At 39.1% G+C, this 18,607-nt stretch overlaps 1 protein-coding gene across 2 annotated transcripts; it reads right to left on the minus strand.

The window, feature by feature from the left end:
- Nucleotides 1–6,059: 6,059 nt before the first annotated feature.
- Nucleotides 6,060–17,000, minus strand: nufip2 (nuclear FMR1 interacting protein 2). 2 transcript variants are annotated; one of them, XM_065962783.1, is made up of 4 exons: nucleotides 16,602–17,000; nucleotides 12,878–14,572; nucleotides 12,105–12,137; nucleotides 6,060–11,104 (listed from the first exon to the last, which is right to left on the minus strand). In XM_065962783.1, the coding sequence occupies exons 1-4, from the start codon at nucleotides 16,771–16,773 to the stop codon at nucleotides 11,052–11,054; spliced, it is 1,953 nt and encodes a 650-aa protein (XP_065818855.1). In that variant the 5' UTR covers nucleotides 16,774–17,000; the 3' UTR covers nucleotides 6,060–11,051. The 2 variants fall into 2 exon arrangements, with proteins under 2 accessions (XP_065818855.1, XP_020485874.1); XM_020630218.3 differs by having other exon boundaries at nucleotides 16,623–16,995.
- Nucleotides 17,001–18,607: the final 1,607 nt, after the last annotated feature.

The raw sequence follows: 18,607 nt of genomic DNA on the forward strand, positions 1-18,607 counted from the left end.
TGGATTAATGATCAGTTGGCTGGCTGCTGCAGATTCTGGCGTCACTTTCCAGCCTGTGGACTTTGCCTGTGAAAAATATTCCTCCGTGCTCCTTGTGCTCCCTCTCCTCCGGCCTGCCAAAACTATTATGACAGCAATTAAATGGATGAGAAATGAATAAATGTGTATGTGGGAAGAACGCTGACCGGTCAAGAGGCACACTAAAGCGAATGCTATATTTTCATACAACAGTTAGAGGGCTGATTTATTTTCACTTTCTGACATATCAAAATGTTTCACTTAAGACCTGATGAGGATTATTTTTCATCATATTACAACATCTTTTTTGCCTAAATTATTCATAACTAAACTATGTGATGCAGACTAATGCAATTATTGCATTTTTTGCCATACATTTTGAAAACCGGTCAGAGAAATTGCCTCAAAAGGACAGTTTGACACCTGAATTTTTAAGGTAAGAGGCGCATCACAGCACCGTGTAATCCATTTGTGATTTGTTATCTTCATTAAATGCTTCTATAAAGCATTGCTGTTAAAATACGAAAGATCGCCATGCTTTTTGAAGCAGATGAAAAGCAGACAAAATCAGTTTTAGCGCCTCTAAAGTCACTGCAGATACTCGAGAGAGAGAGCTTTAGCCAAGCACGCATGAGAGGGAAACGATGCATTTCCACTGGTTAGCACTGCATACAGAGGTTTTTTTTTTTTAAATCAGACACAATATGCGTGAAATCTATTCTTAGTTATTTGACATTATATCTGCGTGTGAGAAATGTTCCTGAGATTTTCATAGGCAAGGTCAAGCTCAAGGTCATTTTATATCTCATTAGGGAAATTTAATAAGCAGCACAGTAATAATCCATTTAATGCATGACACATATGGGTAGGAATTAAGTAACAAATTCAACACAAACACAACAGTAACAGCATAAAACACTGCATTATTCCTCCCCCAAAAATATAAAGCAGTTTGAGCAAAGAAACAATTGAATTTCCTGTAGTTACAGCTTAATGGCTGCAATAAAATAAGGTGATATAGTTTAAATTTCTTTAAGTACTCTGTCTTATGCTCTGTCACAAACAGAGTATAAGTATTATGCTCTGTTTGTGACGGAGAGAGCAAGAGGCAATTACAGGCTTTAGCAGCATGCTTTCACTATTTATGTTTTTTTTTCCTTCTGTGTGTGTGTGTGCGTGCGTGTGTGTGTGTGTATGTTTAGACAACACATGCTCTTATCAATCTCTGCACAATAACAGAAAACAATTTGCTAATGTTTTGAAAATAGCTTTCCCTCGCCCTGCTCCAGCATTGAGAGATGTATGCACAATTTCATAAACACAATCAGCGCGCTGAATGGTGGCACTGATATTCTGGGGGAAAAAAATCTCATTATTGTTCCTGAGCTATGGAAAAGCAGTCAATGGGCCATATCACACAAAATGCCCCCTCCTCCCCCTCTTCCTTAGCCCACCAGCACACAAAGCTTAATTTCACTAGCAACAAACAATATGCAGCAGTTTTCACAGGGAATATTACTGATGACCAAAAAGGAATCACGAGCGGGGCAGCTGCACCCTGCACAGCCTGCGGGCTCCACTGGTGGCTCTGCTGCTCAGATCTTTGGACGCACCACTGAGCACATAGTCGCTCCGAGTTTTTTCTTCTTCATATATTTAAGCCCCAGTAGCATCATTACAGCTGCACTGTGTCATGTCTGATCTCAATAATCAATGAATCGTGATCTCTTTAGTGACCTGTGTCCTGGCGCCTGTATGGATTTCCAGTCTTTTGTAACTCATTACATCTTCACCCTCACTCCTGAAGAAGCGTGATGAAGAGCGGCCTCAGAGGGAAGCCAGTAAACAGGAAATGAATGATCGGACCTGTGGGATTACACGCACAGAGACAGAGTGTAAGTGACTAGACAAGACTAGGGAAGAACGCACTCTCTAAGTCCGTGAGCCTAAATAAAAACAGCCTCAGTGATGGATGATGACAGTCCAGTGCATAATCAGAGGATTTCAATGAGCCATAATAAGAGCACATGAATCAAGCCGCCTTAACGCGAGCTGCAGCTTACAGTAAGTGTCTAGGACAGCTCCTTTACATGACAGAAATAATATATCCTGTTTGTTATTATTATTATTAATAATAATAATAATAATAACAATAATAATAAGACTTTGGTTTTATATAGCGCTTTTCTGAAAACTCAAAGACGCTTTGACAAAAACAGAAAACAATAAAACAAAACAAAAAACGACGAGGACAGTACAACAAAGAAGTAATGTAGGTGGGGGAGTTAGTGGTTGTAGGCAGTGATGAAGAGGTGAGTTTTGATTGATTTCTTGAAGGAGGTGAGTGTGGGGGAGTCTGTTGTTCATAGTCTGGATGAAGGATTGTAAAACGTTTGAGGTGTATATTAATGCTAGTGTCATTTTTTTTTAAAACAATTTGTCTCGTTGTACGCCTACGCTAACACACTCTTTCATGATGTAAATACAGCTCAGACATCACAGACAGCGGGACTCACGCATCACACTCATCGTAGACAGTCATGACTCAGAGAGATTTTTACAGAGAAAAAAATGGATTTCTGCTGTATTAATGTGTAAAATGTTGCACTTTCTTCCTTTAACCGTCTAACCCTTGATAGTGTTGGCATTAACTATATAGGTTGGTATCATGATCTTAAATCAGCTCATACAAAGGTACATCCCTTTGGTTTATATCAAACTCACTGCTGCTAAATGTCCTCTTCTATAAGTTATGTGTCTGTAGCTCCGCCTGACGTATTACAATGTGTCAGCATCAAGATGGATACTCTGAAAACACACCAAAATAACACCACAGACAGAATGTGTCTTTCTGTAACAATGTTAAGGCTATATTATTGACAGAAATATAAGCCATGCACATCATTTTGCTTGAAGTAGTCAAACCAACGTGTATTAAAGGCTTTGAGGGTTCAGTGTGTTTAAGGCTCAGGGGGAACATTGGGTTCAGGCCTGCAGTATTTTTTCTCTGACCCATGATGCATTTCGGATCACTCACAAACTCTGGCAGCACTTGACTGTGACATTTGATGATGTGAGGTTTGTGGAGATCATCACAGATCACTAAATGTCAGGAGCTGTCTGCGCACAGCTGATATATTCGTCTCAGAAAGCAGGAGATGCTCTCAGATGATACACTGGTTTCTCTACCTGTAAAGGATGGGCATCAGCTAAGAACTCGTGAAATAGTGAGAAGACTTTCAATAAAAAAGACTCAATAAAATTGTTTTTGACCTGTGTGACAGAAAAATATCAGCATGTGTCTTCAGCTGTGATTTACAAACCTGACCACAAGAAACTGCAGAATGAGTCCACAGATTCTTGAGCATTTTAAGCATTTGTGATTGCTATTTCACTGGGACAGTTCCTGCAGTATGAAAATAAATGCAAAGTTAAGAATTTTTCAAAGTTTAATCCAAAAGGCAGCATGAGTTACTGTACATGACGTTGTTGAAGACGTTCTGCCTCTCATCAGATCAGAAATGAGCCTTTCAGTTTAAACTTGAAATTACCTCGACCTGAATGACTGAGAAACATCTCCTACAATGAAAAGCTTTGTGTAAAAATCACAAGATAAGATGTGTTTTTACTTATTTTCTTCTCCGTTTATCATCTTAGAACTCCTTAGAGTTATCCTAGTTTATCTTGTTCGTCTCTTGTGACCCTGAGAAGGGGGAGCAGACCATTAGTTTGGGAAACCTCTGGACTAAAATACCAATTCAATGCATCAATCAATCGTGACCAGCTACATTTACAATGCTGTTTACTTATTGATGGATCAGTATTAAAAAATCTCATAATGTAAAAAAAGGGTAAAATCTTTAAATATTGATACTTCAACCAAATGATGTGACCAAGTCTTAACCTTGAAGCTTGAACTGAAGGATTTCTGTCCAAACTAAACTGGTTAAATCGTAGAATAATGAAGTTTCATACGGTTTATATTGATGTCAAATTGGATATATGTGATGGGTAAGTGCACATGTACTGTCCTTGTGTTGTTTAAATGGCTGAATTTGCAAATGAATGAAATCCTCTCAGCAGCAGTGTGACGAGACACTTTCAAGCGTACTGGTGAGAATGCAGGTGGATTACATTTTTAATGACAGATGAGAAAGATTTGGTGGATTTTAATCCAGGAGCTCTGTATCTCAGACAGTTTTCCTTTTACTTTGCCAAAGCGGTCACCAAGGCCGTGCTCGTCCTTTTCACAGCAGTCGTGAAGTGAGAAGAAGTTCACAAACACGCGGAAACAAAGATGAAAACCTTTTACTGACCTTCCAGCATGACGGACAATCTGTACGAGCACCCAAGCACCTGACCATAAACCCCCATGTGGCCTTAGTGAAGTACAGAGTAATCAAGGGAACACTGAAGAGATGGAGGTAACCACCGGTTCAATTCCATGACCGAGGTTTAAAAAATGTGTGTGTATTTGTGGTGAGAATGCGCCACCTGCAGAGTGTCAACCGCTCCAAGAATCATCCGAGCAATCACAGAAGTCAAAGATTTACTCAGGATTTTAAAAAAGACAAAAAGTGTAAACACATTTGATGTGTAGATAAAAATGATTCGAATTCATCCTGTTAAATGACAATGAGCAATTAGAATCGTGTGGCTCCATCAGCTGTTTTTCATCTCCCCAACACAGATTCAGTAAATGTTAAAGTGAATGAAGCAGAGGATAGAAATTCAGTTAACTGAGGAAATATAAACACAAGACAGTCGACTAATAAAGGAAAGGGAATACACTAATAAAATATGATCAGGTGCAATACATATCATTCTGTAAAATCACAATTAAATGGATTTGTTTAGAGTGCAAAGACATGTTATGCATATTTTGATTTTAAACATGTTTCTTATGATCTATTTATACAATGATGTCAAGACATTTGACACAAAGTCTTTATTTTTTTTAAATCATTAAAAAAGCCTTGAAGTGCAATATTCCCCCGTACAATACTTACCATATATATATATATATATATATGATGCACATATATTCATGATACATATACATATTTTTTCTTAAAAACATTTTGTTATACTTATAATTTTGTTTTGTTTTTATATTCTATTCTGTTTCATGTATTTATATTTCATACTAACCTTTGTCAAAGGAGCCTCCTAGCTCATGTTGTTAATCACTTTATTTTTTAGGTGAATTATAAATAAAATGACCTCTGACCTTAGGGAAAACTTTTAAAAAAATAATAAGAGATTTGAACATTTCTGGTCATTAAATCACAAGATGAAGAAAGCACATTACACATCTGTCTGTAGTGATTAAGTAAATGTTAGTCAACACTTCAGCCACAAGGGGGCGTCTCTGGACAACAATCAGCTCCTCTGATCAGTGATGAGGAATCACAGTGTCAGAGGACTGATCGACCACTGAGGAACGTTTTCTAACTTTGCTGTCGAGACAAAATATCACATGTCTGTGTTTTGAATTCTCACATTAGAGTATATGGTGTTTGTACCCCAGACTGTCTTCAGAACCGGTTAAGCCGTCATTTTTATTTTTATAAAGGCTATTTAAAATCAGACCAGGGGAGCTCCAGACAAACTGTATGTGCTGATATGTGCTTTGTTTTTATTAAACTACCAATATATTTCATTTACAGATTATACTGTATGGAAAAAATGCCAAACATGAAGCACCCTCATCATTTCCAAAGGACACACACACACACACACACACACACACACACACACACACACACACACACACACACACACACACACACACACACACACACACACACACACACACACACACACACACACACACACACACACAGTTAGTGTCATTGTGTGGAACAGATTGTGTTACCTTGACTTTAGTACTGAAAGAAGGTACCTGGCTCTTATAAAATGTTCTGTGGTCATGCACATGTAAAATGAATCATTGGAAATAATCAGACATAGTCTTCTGACAGTTCGCTGACTGAACAGAATCAGATATGTCAGGAAAAAAAGCACAAACACCACACATCCAGATTTCTTCATGAAATTTGACATTTTAATGGAAACTAAAATTGTGAACACTGGAGGTTTTTTTTATTTTTTAAATTGACTCTATTACATTGTTTGGAATTTGAGGGTTATTATCATGCTTAAAAAAAAAAGAACATTTTAATGTGACACTTTTGTTAAATTCAAACAATAATTAAATAAAGCAGACTCCTCACTTAAAAACGTAAATGTCAACCTGTAAGACATTTGAGAAAGAAATGCTATTGCCTCATTTTTTTTTTTTGGGGGGGGGGGGGGGGGGGGGGGGGGCGGGCAGCTAAATATGCAGAAGTGAGATAAAGAGGAGCAAACAAAAAAATCAAAATAAACATCAACAAGCACGACAGCCATTTTAGTTGACAGAGAAACAAAACAGAAAGATGACTCGGCACAACAGTTCCCCTCTTTTCATGACTCAGTCCTGTGAAGACACACATTGCCCTTGGTTACTTGACTTCCCGTGTGAGGGGTCTTGACCTCTGTATCTCTCAGGTGTCATTAAAGAAAACAAACAAAAAGCCCCCCCCCCACATATTAAAACATTTTCCACTAGAGGCAATTTAAATGAGACAGTTTTTTTAATTTTATTTTTTTAAGTTGAGCACAAACACGATGTCCAGCATTTCCCATTCCAGACGACTGATTAGTGGATGAAGAGGCAGCACTTTCGGTATTTTGTTTGTAAGATCTCTCCTCCATCACACTGTTAAATAACACCCTCAAAGTGACATTCAGCTGCTACAGTAGTGACTCGTCTTCACTTCAAAAACTGCTCCAAGCCCAGCGCAATGTCACAGAGCTGGTTATGACATCATCAACCCCCCCCCCCCCCCAACCCCACGTCTTTCTGTGCGTTTGCCAGTTAGTAGCTGAATATCTGAGTAGTGTACTGAAAAAAGCAGATCCAGAGTTTTTGAACAGCATGTTAACGCTTCACTCCCCTCACCACAAATAATAAAAAAAAAAGAGGAAACAGGAACTCTGGGATGCTCGTCACTCCATCACAACTACCTGAAGAAATGAATTCAAAGTCATTTGTATAAAATCTGCAGGAAGATAACTTAAAATGTATTAACGTGGGTGTTATTGGAGTCTACATCAGCCCTAATCAGTAACTCAAGTCATCTCAAACTCAACAAAAATGAGACACTGTGATTTTAGGTATCATTTATTCCTTTTAGTCTCATCCTACGTGTGCATCTACGGATAAATTAGGTAATACTCAAAATTAAAAAAAAACAAAAAAAACAAACAGAAGAAAGAAAACGTCTTGGAAAAACGTGTTAAAACATAAATTTGTTAAATCAAATCAATTATGTGCTACTTCAGACATTAACTCAACACTGAACAGCCATGAGTTCACACACCAGCAAGCGAATGTCGTCTGTCCCATTCAAACTGATTTTGGCTTTAGGTCACATACATCTCTGAACACAAGCCAGGAAATATTTCAAACCCTACACAACACATAGAAATTGCTCATCGCTTCCAGCTGCGTCCATGTCGCTTCAAAGAAGAAATTAGGATTAGAACTTGAACAGCCTTGCAAGTGTTACAAAAACAAAGAAAAAAATGGCACAGATATATGCTAGAAGCAGATTTTAAACAATCAAAATTGCTGTAAAAGTACTTTTTTTTTTTTTTTTTTCCACACAGGCACCGAACATGAAACAACAGGAGGGCAGCGAGGGAGGGGTGTGGTTGAAATATATGAGGAACTTGCATATAATAGGAAGAACTGACTACACACACATACCCACAAAATGACGAGGCCAAACTCGCAAACCTGGATGCCTGCTGCTTTAGCATCATTGAGGTGATTGCACATCCTGAGGAGGTGGAAATATAAAAAAAAACTCCACATGATCAGGTGTTTCTATCTCAACACACCAACAGTCAGTCACTCACTTGCACCCCCCCCCCCTCCCCCTCCCCCTCCCCCCTCCCCTCTTCACTCCGATTACTGATTAACGTTCTAGGCAGCTTCAAGAACCTGTTTTTGGTATGCAGGCTACAATGCTAATAAAAGTTCTATCTTTAAAGATGCATATTCCACATAGCCTTTTTGCTGTAATAAGTGCTTGATAAAAGCACTCCCTTCCTCCCTTGGGGTGGGAGGAAAGGAGATTCTCTGATTTCCCTGTGCAGGACCATCCTCTTTAAAACATGACAAAGTTCAAATATCTGCAAAAGGTCGTAAGACTACAGTAACAATACATACAGCTCCATAGAATCACCCTGTTTAACATTTAGAGCCTCAAGATGCATCACTGCTGACTGATAAATTTGGCATTTTTTATGAGATTATGTCACTTTGTGTATCGATTAAGGGCAACAACAAAAAACAACTGTTTTTGTGATGACAGATTCAATATTATTTTTCACAAGAACAAAAAAAAAAAAAAAGTCCAAAAGCTAACAGGTGATATCTCCTTGAACACACTCGCTTCCCCGTCGGCCACATTGGACACATCAATTGTTCTTTATCAGAGGGCAGCATCTGATAACACACTCATCCATCACACGCTGTACAACGGAAGCCAAAACGAAGCATCTTTAAATAACAGAGAGCTGACTGAGATTAGTCATGGAAGTTAAATGTCAGGCTGCAGCTGCGACTTTCTGCAGTGCCGTCTCATCGGGACACAGTGGAGAGAAGTGTACTTGAAGAACAGCTCACCCCGACAGGAACAGCAATAATAAAGCAAGAGGTGCTTCACTATGAACACATGAAGTAAAATCAGTCATCAAAGACGGTAAGAAAATATCAGTCTAGTTGACTAAAACATGGAGCAATGTGCTTTTTTTTTTTTATTTATTCATTTTTTAAACGGGGGAGATAAAAGGAAAACTCCGATTTTAAGAGCTCAAAATGATCAATGACAGCACCTTGCATGCCATGACGGTTCCCTAACAAGTAAGTCGTTTGGTGTTTTGTTGTCATAGTATCATATGAGACTCTATATAATAGGACTCCAATTCAACAACTCCAATTAAACATTACAGGACAGGGGACATTTGAAAAAAAACAAAAAACAATATTGAACATAGTCATGGCTTTATCAACACTACCTGAGTTACATTTAATAATTCTGTATTTATTTCTTTTCTGAAAAGTAACAGCCCAGAGCCATTCTTTCGAGGAGTATTTCTTGTCAGTACATATAGATCTCTCTCTAGCGATTAAAAGATAAAAGCAATTAGTTTACATAAAGTGCTATTAATCCACACATTAACCAAATCATATCATCTAGAGAAAAGAAACCTGGACAGCTCCTTCATTAGGTTGAACAAACTTGATTCTGATTTGGAGGTGGTGATGAAAAGGGATGTCACAAACGGCCAGTTAGCAGTTTAAGCTAATTTTGGGCTCTCTAGACTTAATTAGATCTTTCAGCATGAGCTCATTTTGCACTTAAAGAAATGTGTGCCACTAACTGATAATGCACCTTAAAACTTTTTTTTTGAACAAACAAACTGCAGGTCACACCAGCATCTTGGGTGATGATTTTGTAGCTCCGTATAACCCATTTTTTCACACAGCGTATGGATCACACGGTGTTATTGCACACTGCTTTGCAAAATGTTAAATGTTATCCACAGTAAAAACATAAACGTACAACTCATCTTCACATTTCAACAGTTTGGACAAAGTGGCTAGTCGGGGCGGGGGGGGGGGGGGGGGGGGGGCAACCTAGATTAGTATTGCAATTTTTGTTGTGTTGCTCTGATCTTTGCATGGCGATGAAGCGCGACCTCTGTCTCGTTCATTCCCACTCGTAAACATGCAGGAAATACAATGCCACAAGACAGAGAAGTAAAGACCCAACGCTGAGACAGAAATCAAAATCTAAGCTGTAAAATGCAACCCATGTTCCTTTGATCAGAGGAAGTGAACAGTTTTTACAGACAGAAATGCAGGCAAAATAATCTGTATGAACATCCTGAGTCTTGCTGCTAAACAAATTGAACAAAAACGCAGAAGACCTTGTTGGTTATCTTGCTAAAAAATGTCACATAGTACCTAAAGTCATGATTCATATTAGAAAGGTGTATGAATCTGAATTTAGGAATAGCTTCCACTGACCTCTATTCAATGTGCATGAAATGTATGAAAAGCTTTGACATTAAAAGGTTTTGCCTTCAGCAGAGACCTGACTTTAAAATCTTTAGCGCACCTGTAATAAACGATGAAATGAAGGGGCATAGCTTTCCTTCAGATGGGGCACTTCTGTACCTGTGCTCTGGGGTCATACTGCAGTGCAGAGTAACACTCATCATGTTAAGTCTGACATAACGGTATAAAAGAAAAAGGGTTGAATTTTGAGGGCTCTGATTTCCCCTAAAGGATTTAAGACAAGGTTCTCCCTCCCTGGATGGGGACTCACCTACGAGCTTCCACTGAACCTACAGTTTAAGAGGCCTCCTAAGATCTTTAGTCCACAACTTCAAGGCATTCTTTGCAAAGTGTGGTCTCCTTTCCTCCACAATGAATTCTATCTTGCACACACGTGTGTATGTATAACGTCTAATGTATCTACAATGAACTCATTTGAATGCGTGAAGAAAAGAAAAAATGACTGAGGCATCCCAAAGTCAGGCTGGCGGCCTCCGCAGTTCAACAGGATAAAGGCTTAGGGAGGTGCAATCCATGACACCTTCCTTCGTTGAACTTGAAACATCATCCTAAAGAGCAATGACAAGGGACACTCACAGCTCCAGAGTTTGCAAGTTTAACATGTTGGAGGCACCAATCAACCCCTTTCCCATCCCTCCAGAGTGTGTGTGCACATTTGTCTGATGCCCCAGAGGAGGTCCGTTATTCCATCAACGATTCCAAGGAAAATCTGCCATGCTATACTATTAATGTTTTCACAGTTGTCACTTTATCTGTCCCACAGGGTTTATGATTTCCAAGGTAGATAACCGCAGCACCCAGAGGAGAAGACGGTAAGTACTGTAGACCATCTGCCTCACTGATCAGGTCCATCCTTGGCCTCATCATAAACCACTACTCTTTTTGGATCTACAGCACACGGGGGGGGGGGGGGGAGAAAGGGTACAAGGGTTAGATTATCCAGAATATGTTACACATGCAACAGATTCATGAGATGTTCCTTCACAATTCAGAATACCTTAACAATACTTTACATGCATAGAAATCTGCACTTATGGCCGGGTTTTATTATAGCTCCAGGTTGAATATTTAGCTGACATAGCCTCAAACATTCCTGAACTCGTTGTGTTTGTGTTGATATCCACGGCCTTTCTGATATGATTGCTGTTTTTCACTTGCCAGCTGGCACGGCTGCAGTACCGGGGATCGTACACCAGCAGTATGTCTCACACTCTCTGTTTGTTGATTACCTCAGGATGCTTATGTTTCCACTGTTTAGTGATTAAACAAATGTGGACTTTTGTTCAACAAGTGCTCGCTGTTATGTGATATCAGTCCATGATATACAGCAATCAGTCCTCCAGAGGCATGCTTAGGGGATATATATATATATATATATATATATATATATATTTTTTTTTTTCCCCTCTGGGGATCAATAAAGTACTATCCTATCCTATCCTATCCTATCTTTATACATGTATGCAGCCGTTAAGGTGCCATATACTACAACTGGAGCTGAGCTTTATTTATAAAGGCTCTTGGATGACTTGTAACAAGAAGATGGTTACACATGATCTGGGATCTTTGAAGCTAGTCATTTTTGACTTATATTCAGTCAAGGGATGCAAATAGTCATACTAATTGATCTGAAGGACACATCTGAACTCAGTATAATCCACTCACCAGAAATAGATCAAGTGTCCATCTTTAGATTCATTCATTCATTCAGCACATTGCTCTCGCTTCAGCACATTTATGCCTTAAATTACTTCAAGCATTATAATCTGAATGTTAGTAACTGTCATGCTTCATGAAGGTTTTTTTTTTCTCACTTAAAAGAATTTATTCTTAACTCACAAAACATTTCTAATAACATTTAAGGAAAACCAAAAAAAGTTTAGTTTACCTTGTTTTTGCAAGTTAAAAATGCATTCCATTTCTGTAAGGAAGGAAAAACACATTAGTCTCACATCTACATTGATTGGTCAACACATTTGATTTTTCAGGAAATGCCATGCTGAATTTTTAAGTCATACCGAAACATACATTGGGCAAATGTATGTTTCGGTGTTGCTTAATGTTATGAGCCTCGAGATTTTCAAAAACTCAACTTTGATACATTACATTTTTTAACACAGTACGTTTTACATTCTGTAATTAACAGTATATACATTATATATCATTGTGTATTTTTTGAAAACACCTTGCTTGCTAGGAATGCTTTACAGGAGATGCTGCTGCTGATAATCATTACAGATTGCAATCTCATCACCATCACTAACCTCACTGTTTACTTCACACCCACACTGAAACCGGAGCTGCAGTTAATAGATAATAACCAAAAACATTTGCCAATTTTCTTACACTGAGATCTATTAAAGGCTGAGGCGAATACACTGGGCGAAAGCAAACATACAAGTCCCTCCAACAGAGGCTTGCACATACCCTAACTGTTCATCATTCACATTTCTCAATTGTGGATTTTTGCAAGCCAATAATTGAAGAATAAAGGAAGCAGCAGCAGCGGTTAGTTTATGAGTCACAGGCTGTAACTTAGCTAGTGCCACCAATAACCACTGGTTTTACCAAAGCACCCAGGGCAGTAAAGCTTGAGAATTGCAACTTATATTGTTAGACAAAAAATAGAAAAAGAAAATAGAAAAGATAGATAAAAATTACCTTTAGTGTGATAAGTGACAGCAGCTTTAACGTCAAAGGACCCCAAGCTACACCTTCTGCCAATGTCTTTAGAGTGGGTTGGCTCTTTAGATGAGCCAAAAAACAGAGTGGTTAGCTGGCCCAGTGCAGGCTTAGCACCGTTGTCTTTACTGGGGGCCAACCCAGAAGAACCTGCACCCTTACCCTCAACTTTTGCCCTTTCCTGGCCACATGGCGGCAGCTTGTTTTCCTCCTCACTCATCACACAAGCAGGAGAACAAACATTAGACACATTGCAAGGGGCACAAGTCCTTTTCTCTGGGTCCTGAGCCAAAGTGCCAGGCTCCAAGAATGATGGGCTAACATCAAAGCAAGGCTGGGCAGCTTTAGCTGTACCAGCCTGACACTCGCTTTGAAGTGTGACCACAGCAGTTTTGTCCTCTGTGGGCACCTGGCCACTTCCTCCCTCTGCCCCCAAGTTGGGCTCATTGATGAAGGAAAGCCCCCACTGATTCTGGAAGATATCTCCCAAGGCTTTCTGATTTGTCTGAGCAGCCGGCGGGTCAAGGTGACGAGCACTAGGGAGCACAGGTTGCATATTTAAAGGGTAAATTAAAAGAGCACACTTTCTGAGCTCCAATGCGTCTCCATCTACAGGACTAATTGTAGAGCTACAGTTACTTTCCAAAGAAGATGCTACATTCTCGCCACTTGGGATAGATGGGGCTGGTGGAATACTACTAGCAGCAGGAGCGAAGAAGGTACCCACTGATGGGCAGCCGTTTCCATTTCCAGAAACAGGGCCATTAGTAAAGCTAGCTGAGGTGATAGTTTTCATAGCAGACATAGGGACCTGTGACAGTCTAACAGGAGGAGGCAGTGCCTCTCCTCCACCTTGAGCTACTTTGTTGAGGTTTTCTTTTACTTTACTTGCATAACTGATCTTGGGAACAATTTTAGCACTGCTATTGTCCACAGGAAATACTGGAGGGGGCTTGAACAAAGTCCATGAGTCCTCTTTTGAAGGTGAGGAAAGCTTGGCTTTGTGCCTGTCTTCAGTCTTTTTACCAAAGGTGCCAACAGATTTGCCATCAGAATTTTTCCTCTGAGATTCACCCATTGAAGCCTCCGAGGCAGCAGTCCGCCGAGCTGAGGACTGCGCTTCTACTTTATTAGCGGCTTTGAAACCATCAAGTCTGGAAGTAACTCCCTTCTCGACTGTCTCAAGATTAAAAGCCCCGTGATCCTGCGTAGTGTTGCCCGGCTGCATTTCTTTGTCCTTTTCTCTTATTACATTATCAGAGTTCTTGGTGTTGTTGCATCTGGCCTTGCGTTTCTTCGGAGTAGTGTATCCACCTTCAGAGCCGCTGCCATCATTGTCCTTGCTAGAATAACCATTTGTTATTAAGCCACAGTTTACAACACCATTCTGAAGCAACACAGAGCCTTTCTTATCCAATGGATGGCACTCATGATGATTAAATTCCAGGGCCTTGTCCTTGTCATTTTTTAGGTCCATATTCTTTTTATGGTCCAGTCCTTTGCTGCTCACTTTTGGAACAGTAGTGTACAGCTTTTGTGATGACCTCTGCTTCACATTTGTAATACTTGTGTGTCTGTTACCATTGCTGTTGGGGGGATGCGACATACCAACAGTATCAGACAGATGTGGATTCTTGTCCCCCTCCTCCTCACTGATGTTTACTTTCTTATTGCCTGAAAGAGGAAACAAAATTTGTTGAAACAGAAAATATATTTAAAAAAACCTTTAAACTATGTTAACCTGTTTATCTACTACCCAAGGAAAAGCCAACTGCAGAGAAATGTATGCAAGAACGTCATTTAAAAATGTTACGGGGGATGATACCGAATGCTTGGTAATGTATTTGATATGTAATATTTAGCACTCTGTCACAAATCCTGAAAAAGCTGTACCAATCTGCTAATAAGAAAATAATATAATGCTGTAAAAAAAAAGAAAAGAAATGCACATTAATCATTACAATTTAACTCAACCACTAAGTCCTGAACAGATCTTTCACATGAAAACCAAAAAAAGCACCATGAAAAGGAAGAAAATGTTTTTTTTTATTTTGCTCATAGTTAACTTTCTCTAATAATTAGGACAACGGACACTGTTATTAAGAAATATATCGAGTGTACGAGCGCAGGATCAACTGGCTGCTGACAGTATTATAAAAGTGAATGGGTTATGAATGTATATTATACTTGATGTATAATCCAACATCAGAGAGGTTGTTGTGATATGCAAAAGGGGGGGGGGGGGGGCCTCACAGCAACATTAATGACACACGCGTAGATCTCCCTTGAAAAACAAATGGCTCTCTGCATTGCACTAAAGCAGGGGTGGGCAAGTGGCGGCCCCCCATCAACCCTGAACGTGGCCCTCAGGTCAACTTTTAAATGAAGCATGTAGAAAACATGACAAAATCTGCCATGAAATCATGAAAACCAGAAACATGTCCATAATAACATTTGATCACTGGTATGTGTTGAGTTAAATTTGAGACATAATTGACTGTAATCGTTTTTTGTATCCTACAATTTGCCCCCCCACCCCCAGGCAGTGAGAATTAAATAAATGTGGCCCTTTGCTGTGACCAAAGTTACCCATCCCTGCACTAAAGCATGGGGGGGGGGGGGGGTTGCTGTGTCAACGTGGGGCTTCTCACCAAATGGGGCTGGCCCCTTAATGTGTGAGGGCACAGCACACACACACACACACAGGCTTACAACACTGCCTCCACAGTCTCCACGGTCAGGTAGCAAACGTGTTGACACATCAGAAACGAAAAGGTCGATGGATCACATTATATTGTTGACACTGAAGTGGTCACAATCGAGTCGCTGCAGGACTTCACGTTGCCTACCTACACAACATGCAACAGGCCTGTCAGATGTAGCTAGCCTTAGCTAATGTGACACGCTTGCCACCGACTCAAAGTAATAGTTGACTGAACTATGAGATAGGTGACTTCTTACTCAAAAGGGAAAAAAGTCGGGGGAAAAAAAACCCCGACATGCCCAGCTTTGGCAAATAATCGTGGTTGCTTAAAAAAAAAAAAAAAAAAAAATCATTTAAACGCCCCGAGAAGTGTAGCATTAGCTCGCAGTGTTACAACATGGCCGACAGGAAACGGGAGCTCAGAACATTCCAGTGGAGCCGGCTCGTTTTTCCGAAAGTGGACACACAGGCGTGTAATGAATAAACCCTTCTTCTTCTTCTTCTTCTTCTTCTTCTTCTTCTTTTTTGTCTGCTGCTGTCGACGGCGAGACGTCATGCACACACACACAAAAAACACAAAACACGATTAAGTCACAAGACTAAAAAAAAAAAAAAGGAAAAAACACTGGTTACTATGAAATCACTCAGCAACAAAAAAAAATAAAAAAGACACATTGGGGTGGTGGAAGCAGCTCACAAGGTCAATCCCCGATGTGTCAAACCACCACCAGCGACAACTGTCACGCAACGTCAGCTAGCCCGACAAGCTAACCCGACTTGTAGTCCCAAACAACAGAGAAACTCTCGGGGTCTGACTTCAGTACTCACCGAGGTGCGATCATTATTTAATCACAGCGAGTTAAAGATTGTTTTTTATTTTAGCTCGGATACGTGTAGCTACATCTACAACCGCGGTGGAGTTATCATGAGTTGGCTCGTTGACATTAGCTGACTAAGGCTAGCAACAAAAAAAAAAAAAAAAAAGAAGCGTTAGCTGACTTTTCCCGTCATGGCCCCGACCTGTTTTCTTCGTCTGCGTTTCCTGATGCTGGCGCTGGAAGTGGCTCTGATCATGTTTTAGACACGTCGTTTGTTGAGTAGAGCTTCTGTCCTCTCCGTGGTGGTGGTGATATTGTCTGTCTTGTGCCCGATCTTTGGGCTGTTCCTCCATTGAAGTGTGGACTTGTTTCCCCCCCCCTACTCTGCTTAGCTCACTGGGTGAGTCCAGACCAGTCCAATCACTACCAGTGTAAAAAAACGGAAGCTATTTGAAGCCTCTGTAAACGTCAGCAGTGAACGTCTAAAAATGGCACTGTTTTGGGGTGGCCACTGTCACTGAAGTCCGTATGTCTGCTGTTTTTAGCTGAGTTGTGCAGAAAAATATTTCGCAGGACTTTTCGCAAGATTTTAAGGTGGGTGTTTAAAAGTGTCACTAGATTTTAAAAATAACGGAGGGTGGGGAGGGGGTGGACATTTGAAAATGCTTCTCGGGGGTGGGGTTCGTGTGTTTGAACTAAAATCATATGAGGCGCTGCCACGTCTCCAGCCAGAGGACACTTTTAGTGGAGGGTCCATCCATAGGAGACATACCCCACTCCCCTAATTAAAACTTGTTGCTTATTTATTCCCCCTGTCGCAAAAGTTTTTTTTAACACAAGTGGACTGAAAAACATAAACATACTATACCAAACTGTATAGATAAACGGATTGTATAATATATAAATATAGTACATCAAATTGTACAAATAGATATGTATATGTAGATATATGGATTGTATAAATATATAAATTATTTTTAAAAATCATAGTATATCAAGTTGTATATATGTTTGGAAAATCATTGGATTGTAAATATCAAATGTAGTATCATAAATATAGTATAGCAAATTGTATATAGATAGGTTGTATTTATAGAGAGATTATAAGGAACACAGGGATTTAATTTAATAAATATTAATTATTGAGCTGTGGAAAAGGGGTAGGATTAAATAAGTTTTATACTTCTTCCTACCCCTTTTCAGGCATATCAATTGAATATATGTACTTTTCTTTTTCTTTTTTTGTGAAATGATTTGAACATTGTTTTTTGTTTATTGCTTTTCATTTTTTTTTGTATTTTTGATATGTTTGATTTTATTTGATAGGTCTGAAATAAATGTAATCAATCAATCAATCAATCAATCAATCAATCAATCAATTAAAAATGTAATCAATCAAAAAAAAAAAAGTTCCTGTGAATGTATTATAGCCTACGCCGTATTTCTGATAGAGCTTAATGCAGGACTACTTTATTACTAGTTTAATATTAAAAGCCGACTTTAATCTTAATGTAGGCCATGTATTGTGTACATAAATTCCACCGGGAATAACACCTTTTGCATACTAAAAATGCATGGCTTTCTTTGATATCCATCTCAAAAACATAAATACCACCATGCAACCTCCAATATATAAAAAAAAATCAAATTCACTTTGCACCAGTTTAATTTTTGCCCACATCCAAGAAAACATGCAGTCATTAGAAAATTTCAAAATAATAAATATAAGATTTATTCAGTCATGCTTATTATTTAAGCTTGGAGTTTGTTTGAAACAGTCAGCTGATGAACACCTTAATAGACCTATTTACAGTCTATGATCAAAACACCATTAAGTTATCTTTAAATAAAATGTTGCCTTGCAATTGAGATGATTATCCTTGTTACATTTTTTCCACTATTATTTTGACAATATTATGTGAGTAAAATCCCCTTCTTGATTAATTTGTGGATCCATGCTCTAAATGCTTTTGACAAGTCAAACAACTATACTGAAATATTTTAAGGGAATATAACTGCTAACTCACAATGAATGACAGCTGTTTAGGATGACTTTTGTGTAGAGGCTGAAATAATTCACTTTAAATGTAGAAACATCGCATTAATTGTCCTATTAGAGGTTTTACATTTAAACATCGTTGAGTGCTTTGTTTGCCTGTCTTCACTATATTCATTTAAATACCTATT

The sequence above is a fragment of the Labrus bergylta genome, chromosome 14, assembly GCF_963930695.1.
Source record: "Labrus bergylta chromosome 14, fLabBer1.1, whole genome shotgun sequence".
Taxonomy (NCBI): Eukaryota; Metazoa; Chordata; class Actinopteri; order Labriformes; family Labridae; genus Labrus; species Labrus bergylta.

Coding starts and splice junctions, on each gene's coding strand:
- nufip2 (XM_065962783.1), bottom strand. CDS start 16,773: ATGGAGGAACAGCCCAAAGATCGGGCACAAGACAGACAATATCACCAC. Junction 14,573..16,601: donor TCGGGGCCATGACGGGAAAA/GTCAGCTAACGC, acceptor TTCCTCTTTCAG/GCAATAAGAAAGTAAACATC. Junction 11,105..12,104: donor TTTTAACTTGCAAAAACAAG/GTAAACTAAACT, acceptor CGTGTGCTGTAG/ATCCAAAAAGAGTAGTGGTT.